The sequence below is a fragment of the Hippocampus zosterae genome, chromosome 7 (assembly GCF_025434085.1).
Source record: "Hippocampus zosterae strain Florida chromosome 7, ASM2543408v3, whole genome shotgun sequence".
NCBI lineage: Eukaryota > Metazoa > Chordata > Actinopteri > Syngnathiformes > Syngnathidae > Hippocampus > Hippocampus zosterae.
This window is the reverse complement of record NC_067457.1, coordinates 8,773,043-8,799,109: the sequence shown is the minus strand read 5'-3', so window position 1 is coordinate 8,799,109 and position 26,067 is coordinate 8,773,043. Positions and strand designations below refer to the sequence as shown.

The 26,067-nt window shown below is 41.5% G+C and overlaps 1 protein-coding gene across 4 annotated transcripts in view; it reads left to right on the top strand.

The window, feature by feature from the left end:
- ryr2a (ryanodine receptor 2a (cardiac)) overlaps positions 1–26,067 on the top strand; it is a 98,766-nt gene that overhangs the window by 29,957 nt on the left and 42,742 nt on the right. For all 4 annotated transcript variants that reach the window (XM_052070953.1, XM_052070951.1, XM_052070952.1 and 1 more), the window contains exons 28-54: positions 415–589; positions 1,468–1,676; positions 2,044–2,220; positions 2,311–2,450; positions 3,793–3,907; positions 5,182–5,342; positions 6,485–6,641; positions 6,744–6,830; positions 7,445–7,576; positions 7,653–7,747; positions 7,852–8,027; positions 9,920–10,554; positions 11,333–11,533; positions 11,883–11,988; positions 12,539–12,682; positions 13,190–13,317; positions 14,072–14,217; positions 14,423–14,534; positions 15,663–15,795; positions 16,087–16,190; positions 17,564–17,699; positions 17,819–18,005; positions 19,894–20,002; positions 20,081–20,201; positions 20,303–20,472; positions 21,613–21,833; positions 23,392–23,482. In XM_052070953.1, the coding sequence (XP_051926913.1) occupies positions 415–589; positions 1,468–1,676; positions 2,044–2,220; positions 2,311–2,450; positions 3,793–3,907; positions 5,182–5,342; positions 6,485–6,641; positions 6,744–6,830; positions 7,445–7,576; positions 7,653–7,747; positions 7,852–8,027; positions 9,920–10,554; positions 11,333–11,533; positions 11,883–11,988; positions 12,539–12,682; positions 13,190–13,317; positions 14,072–14,217; positions 14,423–14,534; positions 15,663–15,795; positions 16,087–16,190; positions 17,564–17,699; positions 17,819–18,005; positions 19,894–20,002; positions 20,081–20,201; positions 20,303–20,472; positions 21,613–21,833; positions 23,392–23,482 (4,368 nt within the window). The remainder of the gene's footprint in view (positions 1–414; positions 590–1,467; positions 1,677–2,043; positions 2,221–2,310; positions 2,451–3,792; positions 3,908–5,181; positions 5,343–6,484; positions 6,642–6,743; positions 6,831–7,444; positions 7,577–7,652; positions 7,748–7,851; positions 8,028–9,919; positions 10,555–11,332; positions 11,534–11,882; positions 11,989–12,538; positions 12,683–13,189; positions 13,318–14,071; positions 14,218–14,422; positions 14,535–15,662; positions 15,796–16,086; positions 16,191–17,563; positions 17,700–17,818; positions 18,006–19,893; positions 20,003–20,080; positions 20,202–20,302; positions 20,473–21,612; positions 21,834–23,391; positions 23,483–26,067) is intronic.

Sequence of the window (26,067 nt, the reverse complement as noted above, 5' to 3'; positions counted from 1 at the left end):
GAACAAATGAAAATTATTATTATTATTATTTACTTATGATGTAGAGACATCGGAAGTTAAATATGTAAAATAGATTAAAGTGAATTATTTTTGGCTTGCAAGAACTGCACAACCCATGCGACCCATTGTCATCATTCTTCTTTTGTGATGCTCTTTTGGGTTCTCCCCTCAGATTTTTTTTCCCCCAGTACTTTTATTTACATAAATTTGAATATGATCGGTTCAAGTGATTAGTGCAAGTCACATTAATGTTGGTTGAACTCGTAAAAAATGGCATTTGAACATGGTCGTGTAGACCCTTTTTGTTGGGTTAGTCCCTCCAAGTGTCCAAAGGATAAGCAGTGAAATGGATTGGAGTGCATGGAGTTCCAGTTTCAGTCACATAGTTACCTTTGTTGGACCTTTGATTTCCAGGTACAACGCTGGCACCAGGGCAACGAGCACTTTGGGCGCGCCTGGCAGGCAGGGGATGTTGTTGGCTGCATGGTGGACTTGAATGAACACACCATGATGTTCACCCTTAATGGAGAAGTACTGCTTGATGACTCCGGCTCAGAACTGGCTTTCAAAGACTTTGACGTTGGTGAAGGTTGGTGGTTTTTGCAGTTATATGTTATACGTTTGACCAATATATACATTTTGGGTATCACAATGAGTTGAAAATAAGAGCAAATTCATTTAAAATATCAATTCTTGAGGACGGGCGCAGAATGTAGGTGCATGTGCAAAAAAAAAAAAAATAAATAAAAAAATAACAATAAAAATAAGCGACTGATCGGACCCCAAAGATGAGATTGGAGAAGCACGAGAGAATGAACTAAGTCTTTATGAGAGAGAGCACGAAAATAAAATTATGAGACCTACAGCGGGAGAAGATGAGACGTACACTTCCATCACTCTTTGCATGCAACAAGACTGAACCTTAAGACACCACTAAATTGTGGATGGGGATGGTAGATAAATCAATAAATGTAATAAATTTAACACACGTGAGAGAAGAGGAAGAAGAGGAGAACAAAGACAGCAAAAGTGACAGTATGTACTCCCAAGTCGTGAGAGCAGATTTGGGCCAGTAAATATGCAAACGGCCCTATTTTAGCCCGCTGAGATGAAGGACAGCTAAAACTGTATGAGAGAGAACAATGAAAAGCCAAACCAGATTTGTGATGTTGCCAGATGACCGAAAAGAACGAGTGTCCATTTCATAAAAACAAATTGAGAGAAGACAAACACCCCCAAAAAACAATCTCCTTGGGTTTTGGACATTTAAATTTGTTTGGGTAGCATCTCCAAAGGGCATGTGCAACATTTACAAAATTAGATAATGTGCATTGTCGTAACTTAGAAAGTATAAGGCTAAGCTAGAATTTAGTTTTCCAAAGGGTTTCTGTTTTTTTCTTTTTTTTTACTTAGGACATAATGCCAAATGTATACGACTAACAACTAAACATGTATTTCTTTCCGAAGGTTTCATCCCTGTGTGCAGTTTGGGTGTGAGCCAGGCTGGGCGGATTAACTTTGGTAAACATGTCAGCACCCTGGAATACTTCACCATATGTGGTCTGCAGGAAGGCTACGAACCCTTTGCTGTCAACATGAACCGCGATGTCACAATATGGCTTAGTAAAAGGCTGCCTCAATTTGTGCCAGTACCCCCAGACCACCAACATATAGAGGTAAAGGGAGTTCTCTTTTTTAAATTCTTTAATTTTTTCTTAAGTCTTGCAGGTATATCTCACTGAATAGGTTGAGTTGCACTGAAATCCTGACTCACTACTGGCATAACCAGTATATGAGGCGGATTACAGATTACAGAACTACTTTTTCAAAATCTTCCAAGGATCAAGATTTGTTAAAACACTTAAACACTATTTATAGTTTCATTGAAATGTTAAGACACCAGGTAACTCTTAAATTTGTCTGTTTAGACTTTTTCTTTCAGTGCCAGAATGACAAAGCAAAAAGATAACATAGCCCAAAAACAAACAAACAAAAAAAATAATCAAGTGGTAACTAAAATATAAATATTCTTCTCTCTTTAAGGTGACAAGAATAGATGGGACAGTGGATTCTTGTCCTTGTCTGAAGGTCACACAAAAGTCATTTAGTTCACAGAACAGCAACACAGACATTACTTTCTACAGACTGAGTATGCCCATTGAATGCGCCGAGTCCTTCTCCAGGCCTCCTCCTAACAGCAGTCTCGTGTCACTCAAGACAGTAAGATCATTCAAAGAAAAAAGAAAATTCTCACAAGTGTGTTTTCCATTGCTTGAGAATATGTGTCGCATATTAAGTGCTTGTGTCTAGGATCTAGAAGACTTTGAAACGGACTTTGAGGTCCTTGTGAAAACGGCACACGGCCACAATGGTCCAAGCGGTCCAGACAGAGGTGAATTCAACAACCACAAAGATTACAACCAAGAGAAAACCTCCAAGCTCAAACAACGGTAAACAAGTTGTCAACTTAGTTTTTTATTTTATATATATATTTTTTCCAAATGTCCAAGTGTATACAGTGAAACTCCTTTACAACGAAATGATGTTTGCAGCAAGAAATATTTCACAACGGGGTTTTCACTCTAGCAAATTTTCTCTCAGATGTACACACACACACACACACACACACACACACACAAAACGAATATGTGTACTCTTTCTTTTTATTCCAATACAGTGCACTCCGCTTAATAGAACACCGGTTAATAGAGTAATCCGCTTAATAGAGCAAAAGGCTCTGGAACGGATTTGCCTACTGCAATTTCCTATAAAGATACTCCGCTTAGTAGAACAGATCTCCGCTTAATAGAACAGGCCGTAAGCAATGAACATTGTAAACTAGTGGTTTTCGAAGTGTAGCTATCGCGATACCGTACCACTATCGCGAGAAAACGCGGTAGTTCTAGCCGTATACAGTAACAGGTAGCACGCGTCACTCCACACATAGACACACGCACGTCACAATGGCTTCAACTTCATTCAAGAGACGAGGGCTATAAGAAGGACATACTCAGACGATACGATGCATTGCCGGATTCTCAGAAGGTACGCCCTCGGTTTCCAGGACTTCCCTCTTATCCAGCGCATTGAGAGGGAAGTCAACCGCAAAATTACGGACTCCTGTTTCCAGACAAAAGTAACGAAATTTTTCTCGTGATTTGAGATGTTTGACTGAAGTTGATTAAAGTTGTTGTTTTGTTGTTTGATTAAAGATATGGACGTCCACAGTCGAAATATCTCTTCTAACTCGTCAGCAGGGTTTTATCTGCGTGCATAACTTGGTCGTCGACGTGTCTGAAGGTGTACCCAATAAAGTGTCTCCGGTTAATAGAAACTCCGCTTAGTAGAACAGAAGCGCTTCGGCCCAACGGTGTTCTATTAAGCGGAGTGCACTGCACTGTACATAGTGCAAATTAAGAGCTTACACTGATTTGATATTGTTGAACATTAACATACAATCGTTTGATATTAATCACTCCACTTTGTCTTTTGGTTTTAAAAAGTCATTTATACTCTTTTGCTTCCCAACACTTCTCAACTTAACTTTGCTGTTGGATTACACTTTTGCGGAAGGCTTATTTTCGTTGTAGTGAATCTCGCCGCGAGGCAAGAGCAGAGAAAAAGATCTTGTATAAGATGGCGATTTTTCGTCCTTGGGGGAGCAGAAAAGTGGGAATGGCTTTCAAATCTTTTCACATTAGGGGGTATTTTCGTCCATGTAGGTTTCGTTGTAGAGGAGTTTCACTGCAGTATTCAATGTTGACAACTTTTTTTTCTTTTTTTTTATACCAGGTTTTTGTTGAAGAAGAATAAACCAGACAACTCCATTCCCACCCCTGCTTGTCTATCTGAGGATCTGATGGTTGATGACAGGAATGAATATGAATTACTCATGCAAGCATCTACTGTAAGACCACATAAATATTTCTCTCTCTCTCTCTCTCTCTCTCTCTCTCTCTGTCGGCTTCACATGGTGCTTGCTGCGATCGAGAGCAGAGAATGTCAGTGCCTTTTTGAATATTGCCACCTGAATGCCAGTAGGGCGCTAGCTGTTTTTAACAGCTAGCGCTGTGTCCTTAACGGACACCATTTTTGTCTGCTGTTTTTGTTGAGTGACGAATGTTGGTGCTGTTGTACTGTCATTGCTAGGGCTTTGAGGAGCGAGAATGGAAAAGATAGATTGAATCAGCCTGTGTGCATTTTACTCACCAGCAGAAGAAATGTTGGCTGTTTGAGAGCTGCACTTGCTTGTTTGCTTTCAAACTCAGCTCGCAGCAAACCTGAGTGACGTCATGCGTGCTGGGCTTATGACATCTTCGAACCGGCACGCTTTCATTGGTTTTAGATTTCAGTCTTGCTTCATGAAATCCTAAATCTTCTGTACAGTATGCATAGTGCCAATGTGAAGGGAGCTGTGGGATGGGATATTTTGATCGAAGAGGATGATTTTTGCCTGGTTATTGCAAACCGCTTTATATCATTTTCAAATCATGTTTCAAAATTATCCTTCAAAATAATTGGACGACAATGATTTAAAAAAAAAATTATACCATTAGAATACATATGCCACAATTCACTGTTTAGCTTTAGTGCACTACTTATTGTATCTTAGCAGCTAGCCATGACCAGCTGATTAGCATTTAACTGTGCACCAGCAATAATAGCAATCCACAGCCATCCCTGCATCTTATTGATGCTTTCTCCAACAAGAACCCCTCACAGAATATTGCCTGCGTGTCAAATTTCGATGCTGTTTCCTGTCAAACCAGACAGCGGCCAACGCTATCCTCTCCTAATACGGAACTTTAGAGCGTGCAGGACATTTGGGTGGCATCTTGGCTGGTACAGGGAAGGCAAATTGGTGTTTCTCAGCAAATAGTTTGTTGATGAGGTGAGTTCACAAATCAGCGGCGTTCACTTTACCTGGAACAGAACACGGAACTGTTAAGATTTCTTGTTTTGAGTGAACAGAAAATAAAAACCATGATTGGACTCACTGTTCTACTTTTGGTGGGGGGTGTTTCAAACTTCTTGCAGGACCCTCACCTCTGTGGAGAGCCAAACAACCAAACTGGAGTTTTTCCAATCTAACCCCTGTTCTAACTGTGTTTTAAGTAAACTTGTATATGTACAGTAACAAAAATAAACAAAGACAATTCTGCTTTTCGCTCTTCCTTATAGCACTCGTACTCGGTCCGGATCTTCCCTGGCCAGGAGCCCAGCAGTGTGTGGGTGGGCTGGGTCACCTCTGACTTTCATCAGTATGAACCGGGCTTTGGGTTGGACACGGTCCAAACTGTAACAGTGACTTTGGGAGATGAGAAAGGCAAAGTTCATGAGAGGTGAGTGAAGCTATATTCTCTCTTTCTTTTGTGTTTGAGCATCATATAGGTATAACAACATTTAAGAAGACGGCGAATTTGGAATGTAAGCAAAAGTAAATATCTGTCATTGAACATGTCACTGCCATTAGAAAGACAATTCTTGACAAGTGTGTCATTGTGTGTGGATGGATGAGACAGTCAAATTGCTTTTTCATGTCAGTATAATAAAGTACTCTGGAGGTATGTTCTGGTGTAAACTGCAACTAAAAGTTTTTAAGATCATTATTCTAAATTGTAAGTTTGGGTATGTGGAAGACTGATTTGATTGAAAGAGTGGACAGGATTCACATTTACGATATTACTTTTTGCACTGTAATTTGTGGACGGACTATCTCGCAAGAAAGAAGGGAAAAGGCAGCACTGTATGACAAAGAAAAAAAATATTCACAACTTGGTCAGAGAAATGCGAAACTCTGTTTTTGATGTACACAAATGAAACAATGATGTGAAGAGTGAACATGTAGTTTGAGTTACCATTTCCTTTGGAGGGCCATTATGACTGAAACCATATAAAGAAGTCAAGAATAACGGTTTATTCACCTGTTGTTTAAGTGACGGAAATGAGTGGTTTGGTCACAAGATAATGCGTAAAGTATCACTATTCTTTATTCAAAATGAGAATTAGAAATTTTGGTACAGATTTTAGCAAGTATCATGAAAGTTGACTTTTTTGATTTGCTTTCGCGGGCCACATGAAATGATGTGGCGGGCCAGATCTGGCCCCTGGGCCTTGAGTTTGACACCCGTGCTCTAATGGGTTTGATATTTGATTTTTCAGTCATCTTTCTTCAAGGGGACTAAAACCCCGATCCCACTGAGCAGCAAAAGTTTGCGAGGGTCTGTGAGCATGGCAAATGTTGATTTTGGTTCAAGAGTGCAAATGTCTTTCAGCTGTTCACACATCTTTTCATCCCATTTTTCCATCGATACAATTGTTTAAAACTCAGACAGAGAGAGAGAGAGAGAGAGATTAAAATGAAATCTCCAAATTATTATGCCATAAATGCGCATGTTGCATGCGTGTAAACTGACCAATGACCACAGATGTATATGATCGATGCAAATCTCACTGTCATGTTCAAATGCCGTCCATCTTCCAGTATAAAGCGCAGTAACTGCTATATGGTGTGGGCTGGAGAGAGCAGCAGCCCAGACGGAAGAAGTAATAATGGTTTAGAGATTGGGTGCTTGGTTGACACAGCAAACGGACTGCTATCCTTTACCGCGAATGGCAAAGAGCTCAGCACATACTATCAGGTATGCATCTCAGAAAGTGATAGAAGGAGGAGTCTGTCATTCATGCCGATTCTTTTTCTTTTTGAATTGAATCATTAGATTAATGAAAGTGTTCTATCTCAGGTGGAGCCCAGTACTAAACTCTTTCCCGCCGTCTTTGCCAAGGCTACCAGCCCCAATGTCTTCCAGTTTGAACTGGGGCAGATTAAGGTGAGATGACTACACACTTCTGGTATAGCGAACACAAAAGTCATGAAGCTCCGAGCAACATTCAGCATGCTTTCACACCCCGTTTTCAAGGAGATTCCTTCAAATGATTTTTCAACTTTTGAGGCTGTGCTCCTCCCACATTATGTGACGAAGGTAAAAAAAAAAAAAGTGTGACCCATTTACTGTACTTCTCTAAAATGCATCCTGTGCATTTTCACCAGGAGACACGCACTTTCAAAAAAAGGCATGGCAAATAGTTGATTCATTTGTTGGGAGACAAAACCATTCTGTCAAAAACCTCTACTGCTCTTTATTTTTATTTATCTATTTTTCATTTTTTTAAAATTCACAATTCTCTGATGTAATGTAATGCATTATGTAAAGATGTAACAATACCCAATTGTACTTTTTGGGGGATGTATTTGGATTCGCTGTTATTTTATTTTTGCTTTGCTCGACTCTGCTGTCTGCAGCCAGGTCGGCATTGCGAATGCTAATCTGTTCTCACTCGCCTTCGATAAATTACAGGTTACAGCAATATGGAATGAAACTCGAAAAGACTTTGTTGTCTGCAACACTTGATTTTGACATGATGTTTCCGTTCTCCCTGTTAGAATGTGATGCCTCTGTCAGCTGGTTTATTTTTGAGTGAGAGGAAGAATTCAGTCCCCCAATGTCCTCCCCGGCTGCATGTCCAGTTTCTCACTCCTGTGTTATGGAGCCGTGTTCCCAATCATTACCCCAAGGTAATGCTTGTTGATACTCTATATCTGTTTATATTGTACGCAATACTCGTGTACATACTAACAGTTATCTTCACAGGTTTCAGTATCCCGAGTGAATGACCGACATGGCTGGCAAGTTCAATGCAATGAACCATTGCAGTTTTTGTCTCTGCACATCCCTGAAGAGAACAGGTTGAATGCACACGCCCACTGCTAGCCACCTCCCTTTCTCATTGATACTTTGATACAGTCCCGTGCTCTTTCATATCTCATTCAAGCCTCTGTGTGTCATTCAGGTCACTGGATGTCTTGGAATTGACAGAAAGGAGAGACTTATTAAAGTTTCATTACCATACCCTCAGGTTGTATTCTGCAATCTGTGCATTGGGAAACAACCGGGTCGCTCACTCCCTTTGTTCTCACGTGGATGAGGCCCAGCTTCTGCATGCTATAGAGAATAAATATATGCCAGGTGAGTCGCATGAAAGTGAAATTGTCAAGTAAAGCTTCATTCACTGACTAAGTATTTGCTTTAAAGAAGCTAAATTGTGGAAACTGTATTTGCCCGTTCATCAAATGTGAAATTACACAACACTGGCATGGCAGGGGCAGCCCGGTGATCCAGTGGTTAGGGCCTCCCTTTGTGGAGTTTGCATGTTCTCCCCGGGCCTACGTGGGTTTTCTCCGGGTATTCCGGTTTCCTCCCGCATTCCAAAAACATGCGTGGCAGGTACCATTAAATGGAACACTCTAAATTGTCCCTGGGTGTGAGTGTGTAAGTGGTGGTTCGTCTCTGTGCCCTGCGATTGGCTGGCAACCGGTTCAGAGTGTCCCCCGCCTACTGCCTGATGATGGCTGGGATAGGCTCCAGCACCCCCCGCGACCCTTGTGAGGATAAAGTGGATCGGAAAATGAATGAATGAATGAATGAATGAATGAATGAATGGCATGGCAGGCGCCAGTGCGAGGTGAAAAGAGGGGGTGATTGGGATGGTAGTCAACTTGCAAGATGTACAACACGCTCAATAGCTAGAGTCAGTGAGATCATCGGAAACCATGCCTGTTGAGGGATGGCCAACGAGAGGGAGGACAGAAGTGGTCATCAGCTGAATGGCCATTCATTAGTTTTATGGGTTCATTGCCAATGAGGCATCCGAATAGCCTGTGATTTAGTTTTGCTTCACATAAATTTGTCCTCTTACTCAATAGGTGAGGCCGTAATTATCTGTTTTAATTGTTATGCAGTAAATTCTGAGAATTCAAAGTTTTCGGTCAGTGTTGGAGCACATGATGATTGAATAAAATAATTGAATGGAAGGCTAAAAATATTTATGAATTGGGTGGTGGTGTCCGATACTGCATCTGGGTGTGCGTGGACTGCATCAAGTATGTTAAAAAAAAGTACAACCTTCTCAAGCTATATTAATAACAGTTGAGACAATTAAAAATTCTTCGGAACAAGAACAAGATTGTCGACCCAGTGCTCTCGCTCATCGCCTCGGTGATTCATATGCTCCCTTCAGCATTTCTAATTGATTAATGATGTCTTTGTGGAGCACACCAACGTTCTCTGTGCATTCAAGACATGTTGTGGTGCTCCTGTGCTAAACAAAAGAACACTGTCACCTGTTTTTTTTTCTTCTTGAAATTGTCTGTTCTTGTTGCTACCCTGTCTCCTCGGAAAGTTTTGAAAAAAAAACTGTCTGGGACTGGATGACAGGATATCTTTTCACTTGGTGTCACTTCAAATTACATTTTCTGAAAAGCTTTCATGAGCCTGAGCTATTCTAGCCTCTATGTTAGGGGTTTCAAACAAATTTTTCTCACGGGCAGCATTGTAGTTATGGTCCCTCTGAGGGCTATTATAACTGCAAACTCACATACAGCAATTGTACGATCACCTCATAACACCAAATTACTACTGGTAGTTTTGAAATCAGAAGCCAGTAAAAAAGAATTTAGAATTTAAACTTTAAATTCCTTTTAAAAAGGAGGTTGGTTATAAAAATGCTTCCAATACCTCAGTAACGTTAAAAGTAAAGAAAAATTTACATTTTGCATTTAATAAGAAACATATGTGAATAAAAATACATTCGCGCATGCACACACACACACACACAAATCACTCATGGTAACAACACAGCAACAAAGGTGGGTGTTGCACTAATATTTGATTTTGATGTCAAATATCGGACCGTAAAATACCATCCTGCAGGCTGTAAATGGCCCACACGCCTTAGGTTTGAGACCACTCAGCAGTTTGGAAAATAAATGGATGGATGCTCAGAATGGTTGGCAAATTGAAGTGTTATGCTCTGACTGTTAAGAGTGAAGTTAATATTTTTCTGTATGTTTTCATTTCAGGTTTGCTTCGTGCAGGGTATTATGACCTCTTGATTGACGTCCACCTGAGCAACTACGCAACCGCTCGACTCATGATGAACAATGAGTACATTGTTCCGATGACTGGTGAAACCAAGAGTATAACACTTTTTCCCAATAAGGAAAAAAAACATGGCGTGCCTGGCATTGGGCTCAGCACTTCCCTGAGACCAAGAATGCAATTTTCATCCCCAAGTTTTGTCTGGGGTTCCGGAACATCACCACGTAGGAATTCCAACAATGGCTCAGGAGCAATCGATTCTTGCCAGTACAGTCCTGAATTCCCTTTGGACATTCTAAAAACCAAAACGGTTGAGATGTTGACCGAGGCAGTCTCTGAGGGCAACATGCATGTCAGGGATCCCATTGGGGGCAGCACTGAATTTCTCTTTGTTCCGCTCATAAAGCTTTTTTACACCATGCTCATCATGGGCGTTTTCCAAAATGGAGATCTGAAGAATATACTGCGACTGATTGAGCCGTCTGTGTTCTCCGAGAAATGTGAAGTGCAAGAGGAAATGCATAGGAAGTTGGGAAAGGAGACAGAGGATGAAGGGAAAAGCATCCCAAAGGAGGGCTTGTTGCAGATGAAACTACCTGAGCCTGTAAAACTTCAGGTAAACCCAATTTCACTAAAACAAATTGTTGTTTTTTCCACACTATATAAGGCACAACGAAAAGTCTTCCATTGTCCTAAAAGCTTACAATGCGCCTTAAAATCCGGTGGTCATTACGGTAATATGTCGACCCCAAAATGGCTCCTTGCTGGAGACAGGCTTGTATTAACTTGCTGTTAGTTCAGTGAACTGAACTTATTAAATAAGTTTTTGTTGCAGCTCCGAAAAAAGGAGAGCTCTGGTGTTGGTTTTCAGAATTTATTTAGTGATTTCCTCGTTTGTGAATACACAACAAAGGAATAAATAACAAACACTTCTGAGACAGTCCAGTCTACATTTTACTGACATCTGATCGTTCCGTTGGATCTACGCTCAAGGAAATGCCAAGGGGGGGCTATTGAATTTATTTTGTGATTTCCTCGCTTGATTTTCTGTTTTGATGCATTATTTTTAATTTTCGTAGTTTCATTGAAGTAATCGTTAAATTACGTTTTTTTCGGAAGCGGTCATAAACGCCTCTCGAATTGAACAGAAGGAGTGTGGCTGTATCTAGTGGATGCATTGTAGATTGCATTTTATAATGCACTGCGTCCAATATATGATAGAAAATTACAATATAAGCCATTCATTGAAAGTGCGTCTCATAATCCAGTGTGCCTTTTAGTGTGCAAAATATGGTATATACTGTACGTACATACAAGCATCCTCATTTGAGCTTTTCTGAAGTGGTTGCACAATTTTTTTTTAAAAGGTGTCATGCACTTTTTGTGTGTCGTAGATGTGCCATGTTCTTCAGTATCTGTGCGACTGCCAGGTGCGGCATCGTATCGAAGCAGTGGTTGCCTTCTCTGATGATTTCGTAGCCTGTCTGCAAGAAAACCAACGCTTTCGCTACAACGAAGTGATGCTCGCCTTGAACATGTCTGCTGCTCTCACCGCTAAGAAGACCAAAGAGTTCCGATCTCCACCTCAGGAACAGGTAAGCAACTAAGAGAACGACATTGCTTGAAGAGCGACACCGCCCTCCAAAAGTATTTGAACGGTACTTGTGGATATTCTCATTCATTATTCAACGTCTTTGCAGCTTGTCAGCAGAGGCCTGTCCAAATTGTTTGTGAAATTTCTCAAAAACTCATCTTCTCATCAGTTATCTGTTATTGTCAGTATTTTATGATCCTCAGTCATCTTGACACTCTTGTATTAGTGTTTATATCTGAAGTAGCATCCAAATGCTAAATGTATTTTTCTGGTCCAAGTTAAGCAACACTCCCACCTTATTTGGCCATGCAATTAAAACTGGATTGATCTTGAAACTATCTTTCCTGCAGATTAACATGCTGCTGAACTTTAAAAAGGAGATGCAGGAGTGCCCCTGTCCCGAATATATCCGAGAACAGTTGCTCGACTTCCATGAGGACCTCATGAAACACTGTGGTAAATTTATTTCAACGTACAAAAAGTTAAACAACAACAAAAGCTCTTTAATCAGGATCACCAGAGCGCATAACAATAATTTGTATTATATAAGATTATTCACTGTATTAATTAAGTATGTTGTTAATAGGAGAATTGCATGGATATATGTATATTTTTGTGTCGACACTATGATGAAAATCGTGTCTGTCAACTACCGGTAATCCTCCGAATCTAAATGATTTGTTTTCAGTCCCGTAATAAAAACATATTTTTTTAATCACAGGAGGAAGGAGTGCTTTGCAGTTATATATAATCACTGACAATAGATAGCTCCTGTACTGAATTAACAAGAAACAAAACAGCATCGACGTGAGTTTGTTACACCTGTTGTAGGCCTACCGCAACAAAGCGTTTCGTCTAGTGGGTATTTGTTGGCTCTGCCGCTTCCTCAAGGCAAAAATAATTCATGAGTAGTTGTGATGCTCTAAACATCATTGTGGAATTGTAAAGTAGACATATCTACCAGTCTGTACAACGATTACTGAGTGTAATGTCTCTTTTGCCTCAGGTATAGAGTTAACAGAAGATGGCTCTTTCGATGGAAACAGTCATTTCACTATTCGAGGTCGACTGATGTCGTTGGTGGAAAAAGTGTCTTCACTGAAGAACAAGATTGTCAACTCGCCAAAGGAAAATGCAGATAGACAATGCAGTAAGTTACCTGTATCCTAAAATCTGCACCAGTCGTGAATATGAAGCTAAGCAGTGAGGAGGGGACAACTCCTTTTTTCGTGATTTTTTTTTTTGCTCTTTGCTTTGGTGCCATCTTCTGGCTATCTTGGTGAAAAAGACCTATGTTTATTAAGTAAGTTCCACTGTCTGTGGCGTTTTCATGAAATTGAAACATAAATTGTCAGTAAAAGTGGCAATGTAAGATGGCCGCCCTCTGGCTTCATTTCCAATTCACGATACTGACGCTGAATGGGCAATGCAAAGGGTGAAGTTCTTTCTTTGAGATGCTCACATTACTCCGTGAATCATAAATTATTCATGTCCCTCTCAACCTTAACAATGTGTAAAATGAATGTTTCCACAAAGCTCAAGATGTCAGCAGAGTGTTAGTTTATTGGATAATTTATCTGATTGACCGGAAATAAAGAATTATTGTTGGGAATCTGCTTGTAAAATGGAATCCATTTCTCTCAATTTGTCTCATCAGGTACTTTACAGCAATTGATTTCAGAGACGATGGTTCGCTGGGCTCAGGAATCGGTTATCGAGGATCCAGAGCTTGTCAGAGCCATGTTTGTCCTGTTGCACCGACAGTATGATGGCATTGGAGGACAGGTTCTATCCTGTTTTGTTTTTGTTTTGTTTTTTAATTTCCATCTTCCTAAATTGTCAACAACAAGTAAAGCTTATTGCAGGCAAAATGATAAGTGGCAAGGAGAACCTTCCCATCTGTGTAAAAATGTTGAAATGCCAACAAAAATGATTACATAACGTGCATTCAGAGATACAATTCTGGAGCTTCTAAAAGATAGAAAGGCTGATTTGGACGATTCTGCATTGCAATGAACGCTTTGCTGCTTTTAAAAGCAGTTCTTTTAGCACTCTATTATTATCCTCGACAAATTGAACCTTTCCTTTATATCATTATTGAAATAAACCAGTGTGCTCTCTGAATCATTATTTTTTTACAGTAGACATATCAGTTAAGTTTTCTTAAATGTACAGTGCTCCCCCTCCCCCATCCCCTTTGCAAAGCATTGGATTATTTCATGCTCTTAAAAAAAAAAAGAAAAAGCTATTTCTTTACCTTGAAAGAAAACAGAGTCTCATTCATGTGGAAAAAGCTAATTCAGGAATTACTCTAATTCGGCTTTGCTGGGGAACAAATCAACTAACCCGATTGAAAATTGTCCCAGCGATCATAAATAGAGGATACACATACTAAATAAATCCTTCAATTCCATTTCAAATGTTTATTTCACTTGAATCCCGCATACGTTGTAATTAGGAACACAACGCAAATGATGACATTTACGTCCATGAAAATAGTATTGCTCAATGTTAAAGTGTGTGTGTCTTCTCCATCTAGGTTCGGGCCCTCCCCAAGACTTACACAATAAACTCTGTATCAATCGAGGACACCATCAACCTGCTTGCTGCTCTTGGACAGATAAGATTGTTGCTGAGCGTACGAATGGGAAGAGAGGAGGAGAAGCTGATGATAAGGGGACTGGGGTGAAAAATATTTACTCTTCTGATCCTACAATCAACATTAGATTCACAAAACAATCTTTTCCGTAGACAACTTTAAACTTGGTGCAGAATTGTCAACCTTTTCCATCGGTGGCCTTTTTTTTTTTAGACTGGATTTTTAAATCAAGCAAGTGTTCATATTTGGATGAAAACGTCAAGTAACAACGTGTTTTATTTTCTTCTGCAGTGACATTATGAACAATAAAGTCTTCTACCAGCATCCTAACTTGATGAGAGCTCTGGGAATGCATGAGACTGTCATGGAGGTCATGGTGAACGTACTCAGTGGCGTTTCCAAGGTATGCAAGGGCTGCCTGAAATATTAAAGATCTGCCAAGTGCATTAATTTTTTTTTTCAAATCTCGACTCACATAAAAAGAACTTCCCAAACATGGCCTTAACTTTAAGTCAAGTCAAGTCAAGTCAACAGTATTTATAGAGCACTTTCAAACAGCCATCGCTGCATACAAAGTGCTGTACATGGAGCGATTTAACATACACAATAAACAGTAAGACGAAATGGTAATAAAGGCGGTAGAAAGCACCAAGCAGTAAAATCATGCTGAGTCGAACGCCAAAGAATACAAGTGGGTTTTGAGGAGGGCTTTAAAGATGGGCAGCGAGGAGGCTTGCCGAATGTTCAGTGGGAGGTCATTCCAGAGAGAGGGACCAGCAACAGAAAAGGCTCGATCCCCTCTGAGCCTCAGTTTAGTTCTTGGTACTTCTAACAAAGACTGGTCCACAGACCTGAGGCGCCGGGCAGGTGTATAGGGGCGGATGAGCTCAGAGAGGTAAAGTGGCGCGAGATTATTTAGTGATTTGAAAACAAAGAGGAGGTTCTTGAAAATAACTCTAAAAGGAATGGGGAGCCAATGAAGGGATGCCAGAGTAGGAGTTATATGCTCCCTCTTACGAGTACCAGTCAAGAGGCGAGCAGCGGCATTCTGGACCAGCTTTAACATGAAGTTATGTAAAATTTGATTGTTTACATAAGACCGATGTTTGTTCAGCAGTTTTTTGACAAAAGAATCGATTCGCTCAACACTAGGAATTCTTTTGACTGTGGGGAAATGATTATTCCCAATTTGAAGCAATGAAGGTAAAGTGGAGTTCACTATTTCGTTTCAACCAGCAGAGGCACTAATGATTCAATCTTACCGAAAAAAAGATCAACATGACATCCGCAGTGGGAAGTTGATCTGCATCCATGCTTTGATGACTTCTGTGTGCAATACTAATCTGCTCAATGCCGCGAATGGAAACATTGACAGAGTTTATCCCATTGTTTTAAAAATGTATATATTTTTTGATAATTCGACTGCACTCATCACTCAATCCAAAAAGAAAGTTTTGTTTTCACTTTGGCATTTTTGGTCTTTCCTCTTCTTACAATAGCCAATATCTTATCTTTACGTTTTGTTTTGCAGGAAATCACCTTCCCTAAAATGGTTGCCAACTGCTGTCGTTTTCTTTGTTACTTCTGTCGAATCAGCCGTCAAAACCAGAAAGCCATGTTTGACCATCTCAGCTACCTGCTGGGAAACAGCAGCGTTGGCCTTGGTGAGTTACTGTCCGAGTAGAGCTGCACAGCCTTTAATAATATGCAATTGATCAAACTCCAAGGCAGGCACAGAGAGTAACTCTTTATTCGAATAATTTTGTTTATTCCATTAAAAAGTGCTACCGATGAGTTGGTGTAGTCATCCAAAGTACTAAATTATACAAAAGTACTTACTGTAAGTGCCACTAAAAAAGTGCTACAGAGTGGAGAAATACACAAGGGTAGTATTTTCAGGAAATAGAGTAAATGGTTGTGTCCTTGATATTTGTACTGTCTTGTGTTCTCCTCAGCGTCTCCATCGATGCGAGGAGCCACCCCTCTTGATGTGGCTGCTGCGTCAGTGATGGATAACAATGAATTGGCCCTTGCTTTGAGAGAGCCAGATTTGGAGAAGGTAAAGCTCTTCATATGTATCATTCGGAACATGCGTACGGTCACACTTGCGGATTTGGCAGAAAAAGGTTCACCTCGCTTAGCTGTTGTTCTGCATATACTGTATGCTGAGGCTTTGGAACCAGCATTTGCATCCTAAAATTGACAGATGCTTGAGGTTTACATGCAGCAAATATTTAAATCAGACTCCACTTGCACTCATTCACTCCCAAAGACGTTTTTTAACGTCTTTTCAGACTTGGTCAACAATTGGCTGGTACTGAATGAGTTTTAATGGTAATGGATGGTAACTTGCGTGTTGTGGGTAGGTTGTGCCCCACCCGCACATTGGGCGTTATGATAAATAAACGCCCTTAACAGTGTTGGCTGTATGAGCTTTTGGGATCGCAGGTATATTGTCATTTATCACAACTAATAAATCAAAAAGAGTACAGGCCCGCCCGGTAGTCCAGTGGTTAGCACGTCGGCTTCACAGTGCAGAGGTACAGGGTTCGATTCCAGCTCCGGCCTCCCTGTGTGGAGTTTGCATGTTCTCCCCGGGCCTGCGTGGGTTTTCTCCGGGTGCTCCGGTTTCCTCCCACATTCCAAAAACATGAGTGGCAGGCTGATTGAACACTCTAAATTGTCCCTAGGTGTGAGTGTGAGCGTGGATGGTTGTTCGTCTCGTGTGCCCTATGATTGGCTGGCAACCGATTCAGGCTGTCCCCCGCCTACTGCCCGGAGACAGCTGGGATAGGCTCCAGCACCCCCCGCGACCCTAGTGAGGATCAAGCGGTTCGGAAGATGAATGAATGAATGAGTACAGGCCCCAAAATCATGGCATAGACGAAAGCCTCGTGTGCTCCCATCCATGTCAATGTAACTGCTGTGTGTTGTGATATTCCAGCTGCTGTGATAAGTAGCAGAAAGTGTACATCGTCATATATTGTATGCTATGTGTGAGGCACAACTGTAGGATTTGAGCCGCCTGAACCAAATCAAATCTCCAATCTGCGAGCACACACACCTAAACAACAAGTGGCGATGATGACCCGTCACTTGATGTATGCCACCGGGCATTCAAAGGATTATTACCCGTTTTTGGCTCATGGGTCCACGAGCTAATGCTAAAATTAGCTGTGTGTTTTCCGGCATAAGTAGGAGGGAGAAATGGCGGCAAGGACAATAACAGACACGAGTCAGAGTCGCCAAAAAAATACAGGTCAAACGTTAACCATCTTACGTTACTCATTTGGATGTTATTCATGAAACAGTGAGCGAAAGAATTTGATTTTGATACCATGGGAAGTTTAATTTCTTTAACTCGATGTGCACTTGCGTAGGTGTTTAATTTTCTTAATCAGTATGAATACATATGATCATTTTTCTTCTCAGGTGGTTCAGTATCTGGCTGGCTGCGGACTACAGAGCTGCACGATGCTGGTGTCTAAAGGATATCCTGACATTGGCTGGAACCCCGTCGAAGGAGAACGCTACCTTGACTTCTTGCGTTTTGCTGTATTTTGCAATGGTTAACATTGAGCTCTTTAATATTTCTGCATCTTTGTTTTTCTTCAGCTCTTAAATTAATCAAGTTCTTGCCAAAGTAGCGCTCGGCACTACAATTTAGTTCTTGCTCTTCTGCGATAGGTGAAAGTGTGGAAGAGAATGCTAACCTTGTGGTGAGACTTCTTATCCGCCGACCGGAATGTTTCGGCCCAGCACTTCGGGGAGAAGGTGGTGACGGACTGTTGGCCACAATGGAAGAAGCAATTAAGATTTCCCTTGATCCATTCAGAGATGGTCCTTCCTCTGCACCGGAAAGCAGCAACATTCTGTAAGACAGTCCCCAAAATTAAAAACACGATGCGTTCACAGTTATTAGTGCATTTACTGTAATTTGAGACTGTAACTTGATAGTCTGCAAGATTATTTACTTTTCACACAGAGGAGCGTTTAAGGAGAATTAAGTCATGGATGAATAAGCGCTGACCCCCAAAATAAATAAATAAATAAATAAATATACAGTCAAATCTCAGTTTTCGAACGTCTCAGTTATCGACCGAAACGCATTTCGACCAGAAAGTTCAAGATTTTTACGGATCAGATTACGACCGAAAACGGTTTTCGACCAAACTGAGCAAACCTGATTACGCCACTCGACTACTCTGTGCTTACTTACTTCCTCGTGTAACGTTTCTTGTGAGCAGACGCGTTTGTTGTGATTTCCGCAAATCTGACTGGTGGGGTTTTTTGGGGGTTATTTCTGCATGGTGTATTACCCCCTAATCATGGGGTAATAAAATTGTTTTGGATTTTGAACAAATCGCTTTTCGAACAGCCTTTTGGAACGGATTATGGTCGAAAACCGAGGTATGACTGTACAGTCAAACCTCGGTTTTCATCTATAATGCGTTCCAGAAGGCTGTTCAAAAACCGAAACTACGCTCTTTTTAAAATAAAATGTTTACTGAACGCTCACAATGGAAAGCAACACTTTCTGCTTGGCTCTCGACGAAGGCGGACGCTTTTTGCACAGCTCCTGCCCCCACCCCGCACCCTCTCCACTTAGTCCTTGTGCTGTCTTTGTCTAACTTTTTCTTGGCCTCCAACCAATTTTTCATCCGAAGAACTAACCATGGAATTAGTTGGCTGGTCTCTCGATGCAATCGACAAAATTTTTTAGACCGAAAGAGCAGACAGTTTGCCCTCCGTGGACATTTGCTGCCGGATACGCCCTGGATCCATGGAGGAAGTGGAGACCGGTGTGCCTGGCAATACTGTCCGTGGAGGATGTGGAAGACATCTACATTATTGGCCTTTTGATAACAAGGATGCTGCTGTTTGGTGTTGGCAGCTTTCTGTTCTATCGCAAAATTCAACCGACGGGAGAGGCTTTATTGGAAGTGAAGAGGCTGCCGGTCATTCTGGATGGTTTGGCGCGAATGTCCAACACTCAGACTCAAGCGGGGACTGAGCTCAACCGCATTATTGTTGCGGTTTTGGAGAGACTCCGCGCGATCGACAACAACATGGAGAAGTTGGAATCCACGCTGCGGAAAGAGTTTTCGGATTCGGGCTGATCGGCGCCAGTGAAGAGATACAGACCACGGACTCAAGGCTGTCTGAAATTGTTGGCGGCCGTCCCTCCAAAACAAACAACGCTATCTGGCCTTTCCCCTGGATGGAAGTACGCATGGAATCTAGGGCCCCCACCATCACCCCCCTCCTTCTCGGCCATGGACTGATAAGGCGGGACTGTCTTCATGATAAGCAGACCTCGACGAAGCAGCTATGACCTGTACACGCATACACATATACAACTGGACAAGCACACGCGCATACACATCCTTGTTATCACCGTCTTCATCGCTCCGATTCTTTTTCCCCCCGTGACATGGTTCGACATGCAGAGCGCTCGTGTGAATCCGTGCAGCTGGTCATCTCGGCCGCGTCGAAATTTTTGGTCGAAAACCAAATTGGTTGAGAACCGAGACGTTCGAAAACCGAGGTTTGACTGTATATATATATATATATATATATATATATATATATATATATATATAGAGAGAGAGAGAGAGAGAGAGAGCGAAAAAGAGAGAATGTCAGGTTTTAGTGTGAATCCATAAATGAACAAATACAAATAAATAAACCAACCATACACTGAAGTTCAAGTATTATCCAATTTTGTGTGTGTGTCCGTGTGTGTGTGTGTACCTATGCAGTAATGATGGGCTACAGGAAGAAGATGATACCATCCACTTGGGGAATGCCATCATGACCTTCTATGCGGCTCTCATTGACCTTCTTGGACGTTGCGGTCCAGAGATGCATGTGAGTAACACAAACAAACTCTCACACACACACAATTTTATCATAACCTAATCTATCACTATGATCCTTTTACATCAGTTGATACATGCCGGTAAAGGTGAAGCAATCCGCATCAGAGCCATTCTAAGATCTCTCATTCCCATTGAAGATCTTGTGGGGGTCATCTGCATTCCATTCTCGATGCCGAACCTGGGAAAAGGTAACTACATCTCCTGTATCAGCTTCAATATTATTATATCATCTATTATTTTAGGTAAGAGTGAAAACTGGACATTTACTATAGTAAATTGCTTTACCCAGATGGAGTGGTGTTGGAGCCAGACATGTCAGCTGGCTTCTGTCCCGACCATAAAGCGGCCATGGTGCTGTTTTTGGACCGTGTATATGGTGTACAAGATCAGAATTTCCTTCTTCACCTGCTGGAAGTCGGTTTCCTACCAGACCTCAGAGCTGCAGCTTCATTGGACACTGTTAGTTTGGGTCCTTTGGTGTGCGTTCTATGTTTAATATTTTCTATTTTGGCGGAGTTCTTCAGGAATTCTGTCTACTCGCTTCTCTGCAGTCGATCAGCAGAACGCTTTAATAAATGGAGAATTTTGTAGCTAATGACATTTTTAAATATTTTAGGAACCGTACCATGCTGGTGTAGATTTCAACTTAATTAAGGCGTTATCGATGTGTAGCCTTTAAGCTTTACCATACAGGAACTAAATTTACAAAAGTATTAAAAAGATAATTACGCTGTGTTCCAAATTAGTGTATTATCTGTTCTCAACATGGCATGAAAATTAACGAGGGGAATTATTTTGGCTAATGTAAGACACAAAATATATCAAACGTTACAATATCACTCCCTTTCTCCATCAATACTTTTCAATTGGCCGCTGGAGGTATTCTTTATTGCTGTGTTGTGTCCAATGGTCCAGATATGTTATGTTCTGGGTGGCTGCTGGAAGGCCAGCATATCTAAAGAAGGGTGTGACGTCAGAAGGGGGAGTTAATCAACTTTTTTTTCAAATACAATTTTATTTCCTGTAAATCGCATTGACTATTAAAAAGTGTACAAAACAACAAATGCCTAATAATAATGAACACAGTATACTGTATACCACGGGTGTCAAAATCAAGGCCCAGGGGCCAGATCTGGCCCGCCACATCACTTTATGTGGCCCGCGAAAGCAAGTCAAGATGTCAAGTTCCATGATGCTTGCTAAAGTCTGAACCAAAGTTTCAAATTGTCATTTGTAATCCACAAAAACAGTCATTATTCTTGACTTCTGATTTTAAAACTAGTTATACATCAATTTGTTGTGCGCTGTATATGTAATATGCGGAGGTGAGAAAACATTTATATGATTTCCCAAAATTCATAGCGGCCCTACAAGGGAAACCGTAACAATGTGGCCCGCGACACAAATGAGTTTGACACCCCTGCTGTATACCATATAAACGATTGGATCATAAGCTTGGGAGCGCTTTAGCTTTCCTTTTTCCAAGTAACCATAAAATGTCATTTTCATCACTGTTTCATCTCATTGTTTGTATGCCTCTTTGTGGTGTTGAAATCTCCCCCCCACCCCTCTTTTCTTCCATGATTCTCTTTGTGTTAGGCAGCTCTTAGTGCCACAGACATGGCTCTTGCCCTCAATAGGTATCTCTGCACCGCAGTATTGCCCCTACTGACGAAATGTGCTCCACTGTTTGCGGGGACAGAGCCATTTGCATCACTGATCGATTCCCTCCTTCACACGGTTTACCGTTTGTCGAAAGGCTGCTGCCTTACCAAAGCACAGAGGGATTCCATTGAAGAGTGTCTTCTTGCTGTTTGTGGGTAAGAGGACAGTTTACAGTTCTAACATGGTATTTAAAAAAAAAGGCATATGGCGTCATATCTGTTGTTGATAACCTGGTCTCCTCCGCTTTGGCGAATTCTTGAGAGCCATGTATATATAGTCTGGAGTTACCGTCTGAGTATGAGCTTTATAAAAGATACAGGTAGTTTTTTTTTTTCATTCCAAAAGAAACAGACCTCCAAATATCTGCTTAATGCTCTGGATGAGGATTTGGAAAATGATGTACGTCTGGGGGGGGGGAGATCTTGCCCCAAGTGGAGGAGTTTAAGTATCTTGGGGTCTTGTTCACGAGTGAGGGCAGGAGGGAGCGAGAGATCGACAGGCGGATCGGTGCAGCGTCTGCTGTGATGCGGACGTTGTATCGGTCTGTCGTGGTGAAGAAGGAGCTAAGCCAAAGGGCGAAGCTCTCAATTTACCGGTCGATCTACGTTCCAACCCTCATCTATGGTCACGAGCTATGGGTCGTGACCGAAAGAACGAGATCCCGGATACAAGCGGCCGAAATGAGTTTTCGCCGCAGGGTGTCCGGGCACTCCCTTAGAGATAAGGTGAGAAGCTCGGTCATCCGGGAGGGGCTCGGAGTCGAGCCGCTTCTCCTCCACATCGAGAGGAGCCAGATGAGGTGGCTTGGGCATCTGATTCGGATGCCTCCTGAACGCCTCCCTGGTGAGGTGTTCCGGGCATGTCCCACCGGGAGGAGACCCCGAGGAAGACCAAGGACACGCTGGAGAGACTATGTCACCCAGCTGGCCTGGGAACGCCTCGGGATCCCCCGGGGAGAGCTGGAAGAAGTAGCTAGGGAGAGGGAAGTCTGGGCTTCCCTGCTAAAGCTGTTGCCCCCGCGACCCGGCCCCGGATAAGCGGTAGAAGATGGATGGATGGATGGATGGATGGATGGATGTACGTCTGGTGTGGGTACTGCAGGACAGCCATTTGCATGCAGAATAATGTTTTGTTCTGTTTTTTTGTTTTTAAACGGGAAAGCATGGGAGATATCGCCGAGCTCCACCACCAATGTGTTACACCTGCAGTGATGAGAATTCTGGCTTTTTAAAAAAGCGTTCTTAAGGCATTCTGGAATGCACCCTAATAAGACAACTTCAATTTTCGTTAGAAGTCGTCACATTCTGACGCATGTATCCCAGACAGTTGGGGGGAGGGGGGACTTGATGCCCCATGAACATTTTGAAGCTCACAACTTTAAAATATACATTTTTATTTCCAAATCCTGTCCAGTTTAACAATAGTATTAATCAATTCCAACTACTTTCATTGCCATGTATTTTGCTCCTTAATCGACCTTTGCCAGGGCTACTCGTACATCAAGTGAAGTGCAAAATGCCAGCACGTCAAATATATGGGAAATATGATTGATTGTCCATACGATTTCACAATTTTAGGCATCACATAAACCATATTCTTCTTGAAAACGGTGATTTGAACAAATGTAATTGTGTTGGAATATTGTCAGTGAATGAGTCTCATTGTTGTTTCCCATTTCTATTTAACTCACACTTCCTCCCATTTTCTCTGCAGTAAACTGAGACCTTCAATGATGCAGCATCTATTGAGGAGGCTTGTGTTTGACATTCCCTTGCTCAATGAACATACCAAGATGCCTTTGAAGGTGCGTCATGCAAGAATTGAATCTTTTCACCCAAATATTCTGTTTTAATTGAACAACCATTTCGTTCTTTCAGCAAATGCAGCTTGACTTGACGTGATGTGTTTTTACATCCAAGTTTTAGAACCCCCTTTATTGAAAATGCTCTGTTACAATAGATACAAAATTTGCAAACGGCAATTTTCAACAATGATGCATTACTTTTGAACTAGTGCATGATGTCCCAACAGTGAGTATGAAAAGTCTTTCCCACATCCACGAAGATGAATGTACTGTATATATATGTAGCCACCCTAGGTGCAGCTACTAGTGGCACCCTTCTATTAAGTTGTCAGTCAATTTATAAATCTATTTGAGTTAGGGTGCACTACTAAAGGTCACAGTGAGATTGGCCAGCAGCAGACTCTAGTTAGAGTCAAGGAGAAACCTCCAACAGGAAGAAGACACACTGACTGAGGTTTTTATAAAAAAATATATTGAGTGAATATTTACAATAGGAGTAGATGGGAAACTGCAACAGAAACTGCATAAAGAATAACAAGGGAAAAAAACACAGTGAGCTAAATTGTTATCAGTTGTTTTGGTATCAGATCTGACCCATAAAAAAATGACTGAGATCTCAGATTTAACAAAAAAATAAAGGGAAATCCTTTCAACTGTCCTACCACCCTCCAGGGGACGGGTGGCTTTGAAGTCCAAGTTGTCCTTCACCAGTGTCCCACGCGGCATCCAATCTCCAGACTAGTAGTCCAACCTTTTGATGGTCTAGGAGTCCAAAAAAAAAAACACCCTGCACAAAATGCGTAAGGCATTCACTAAACGTGGCAATAATCGGCAATGGAAAATAACGATTTTCAAAAATTGGCTCGAAAGAAGGCCACAGCGCTATTCGCCGTGAGCACGTTAGCTTAGCTCGATGCTAATATACTTCCTATGGAGCACACGTGTCGGTACAATGGTTTATCCCTTTTTCTTTCTTTTATAACGGCACGGTTATCTTATATCAACAGAACATCAATCTCCATTTTCACCAACTTAATTCCTGACTGTTTTTTTATGTTATAATCGAATGCTAGAAATGCTAATCGGACATATTCAACATAAAAACACTCACCAGGAACGTTATCTCTTCTAAACCCTTCCTTTCACTTGGAAAGAAAAAAAAGATTGCCACAGGATTTAACTTTACTATATTGTACAGGTAGAGGATCAAGGACAAGTTTTCTTTTATCGTTCTTCGTTTCGACCCGCCTGGGAAAGTGCGAGAATGTTCTCTCTCTCTCTCTCTCTCTCTCTCTCTCTCTCTCTCTCTCTCTCTCTCTCTCTCTCTCTCTCTCTCTCTCTCTCTCTCTCTCTCTCTCTCTCTCTCTCTCTCTCTAACGGGCCCTCGCTTCAAGCGCTGCGGTGCGTTCATATCCCTCGGAAACAACAGTATCACAAACGAATATCACCCTACAGAAACTAACAATAAAATAACAGTCTTATCAAGGCTGGGTTACATATATATTAGAGCTGTCAGTTTAGCGCGTTTTTATTGGCATTAATTCAAATGAATTTTAACGGGATTAAATTTTTTTCTCGCGAGATTAACGCGGCACACGTCACAAGCGGATGTTACGTTGCTCTATAAATACACCAGAAACAAAACAAGCGCGCTGCAGAAGTCCACGCCCATGTCCCTTTTGCCAGGCACGGCAGCGCGAGACACCGAAAACAGATACTTAGAGTTTATGAATGGAAAGTTTACTTTTAAATAGTTGCCATATTGCTCCACTGACAAGACCAAAGTTATATGTTCTTCTCTCTCTCTCTGTATCATACAGGTATACGATGTATGCCACTGACGCGATTGTTACTTGTTTGGAACTATTTTGTGTGGAAGGTTACAGCGTTCCGTGTCCATATAAATAGAGCGGGTGGAGCATCTCTGTGTTCGTCTGACAGTGACAGTGCGCTACAGTGGTAGCGACCGAGCGAAAGTAAAACGTCTCCAGTGTTGTCATTCGAAATTAGGTCTACACAAAACCGTAGAAAGACTTCCGCGCAAGAAGGACCAACACAATCAAGATAGCCTGACTGTGTTAGGGGGAGTGAACCCCCCCCCCCGCCACCCTTTCAGAATGGTTTGCCACTGCAGCACGGGCGTGCGTGTGCTTGTTTGTACGGCCGGCAGTTTCGAATACAGCGGCACATAATGAACACTGGTGTCCGGTGTCTCGTTATTCTTCAACAAACATACAGAAACAGACTGCTGTGTTGAAAGCAAACTTGAGAAAAACGAAGTATGCAACCATGGTTTAAATCCACTATAGGCCGAGTACTCGTGTACCTTAGATGTGCACTTTATAATGTTATATTGCTCTGTTTTGATTTCATTAAAAAAGCTGTTAAAGCAGCTGTTGTGTGACAAAATATTTTTTTCACCATTATTGATGGACAGTAATATTGTGTGAGAGATTATGTGTGAATAACTGCACCAAGTGAAAAATGTTCATGTAAAATTGAAAATCGAAATTGTTATTTCAGTAAATATTTGCATTTGGCACATAGAAAACGGATTCATGATTCCATGTTGATGAGAGCATTAA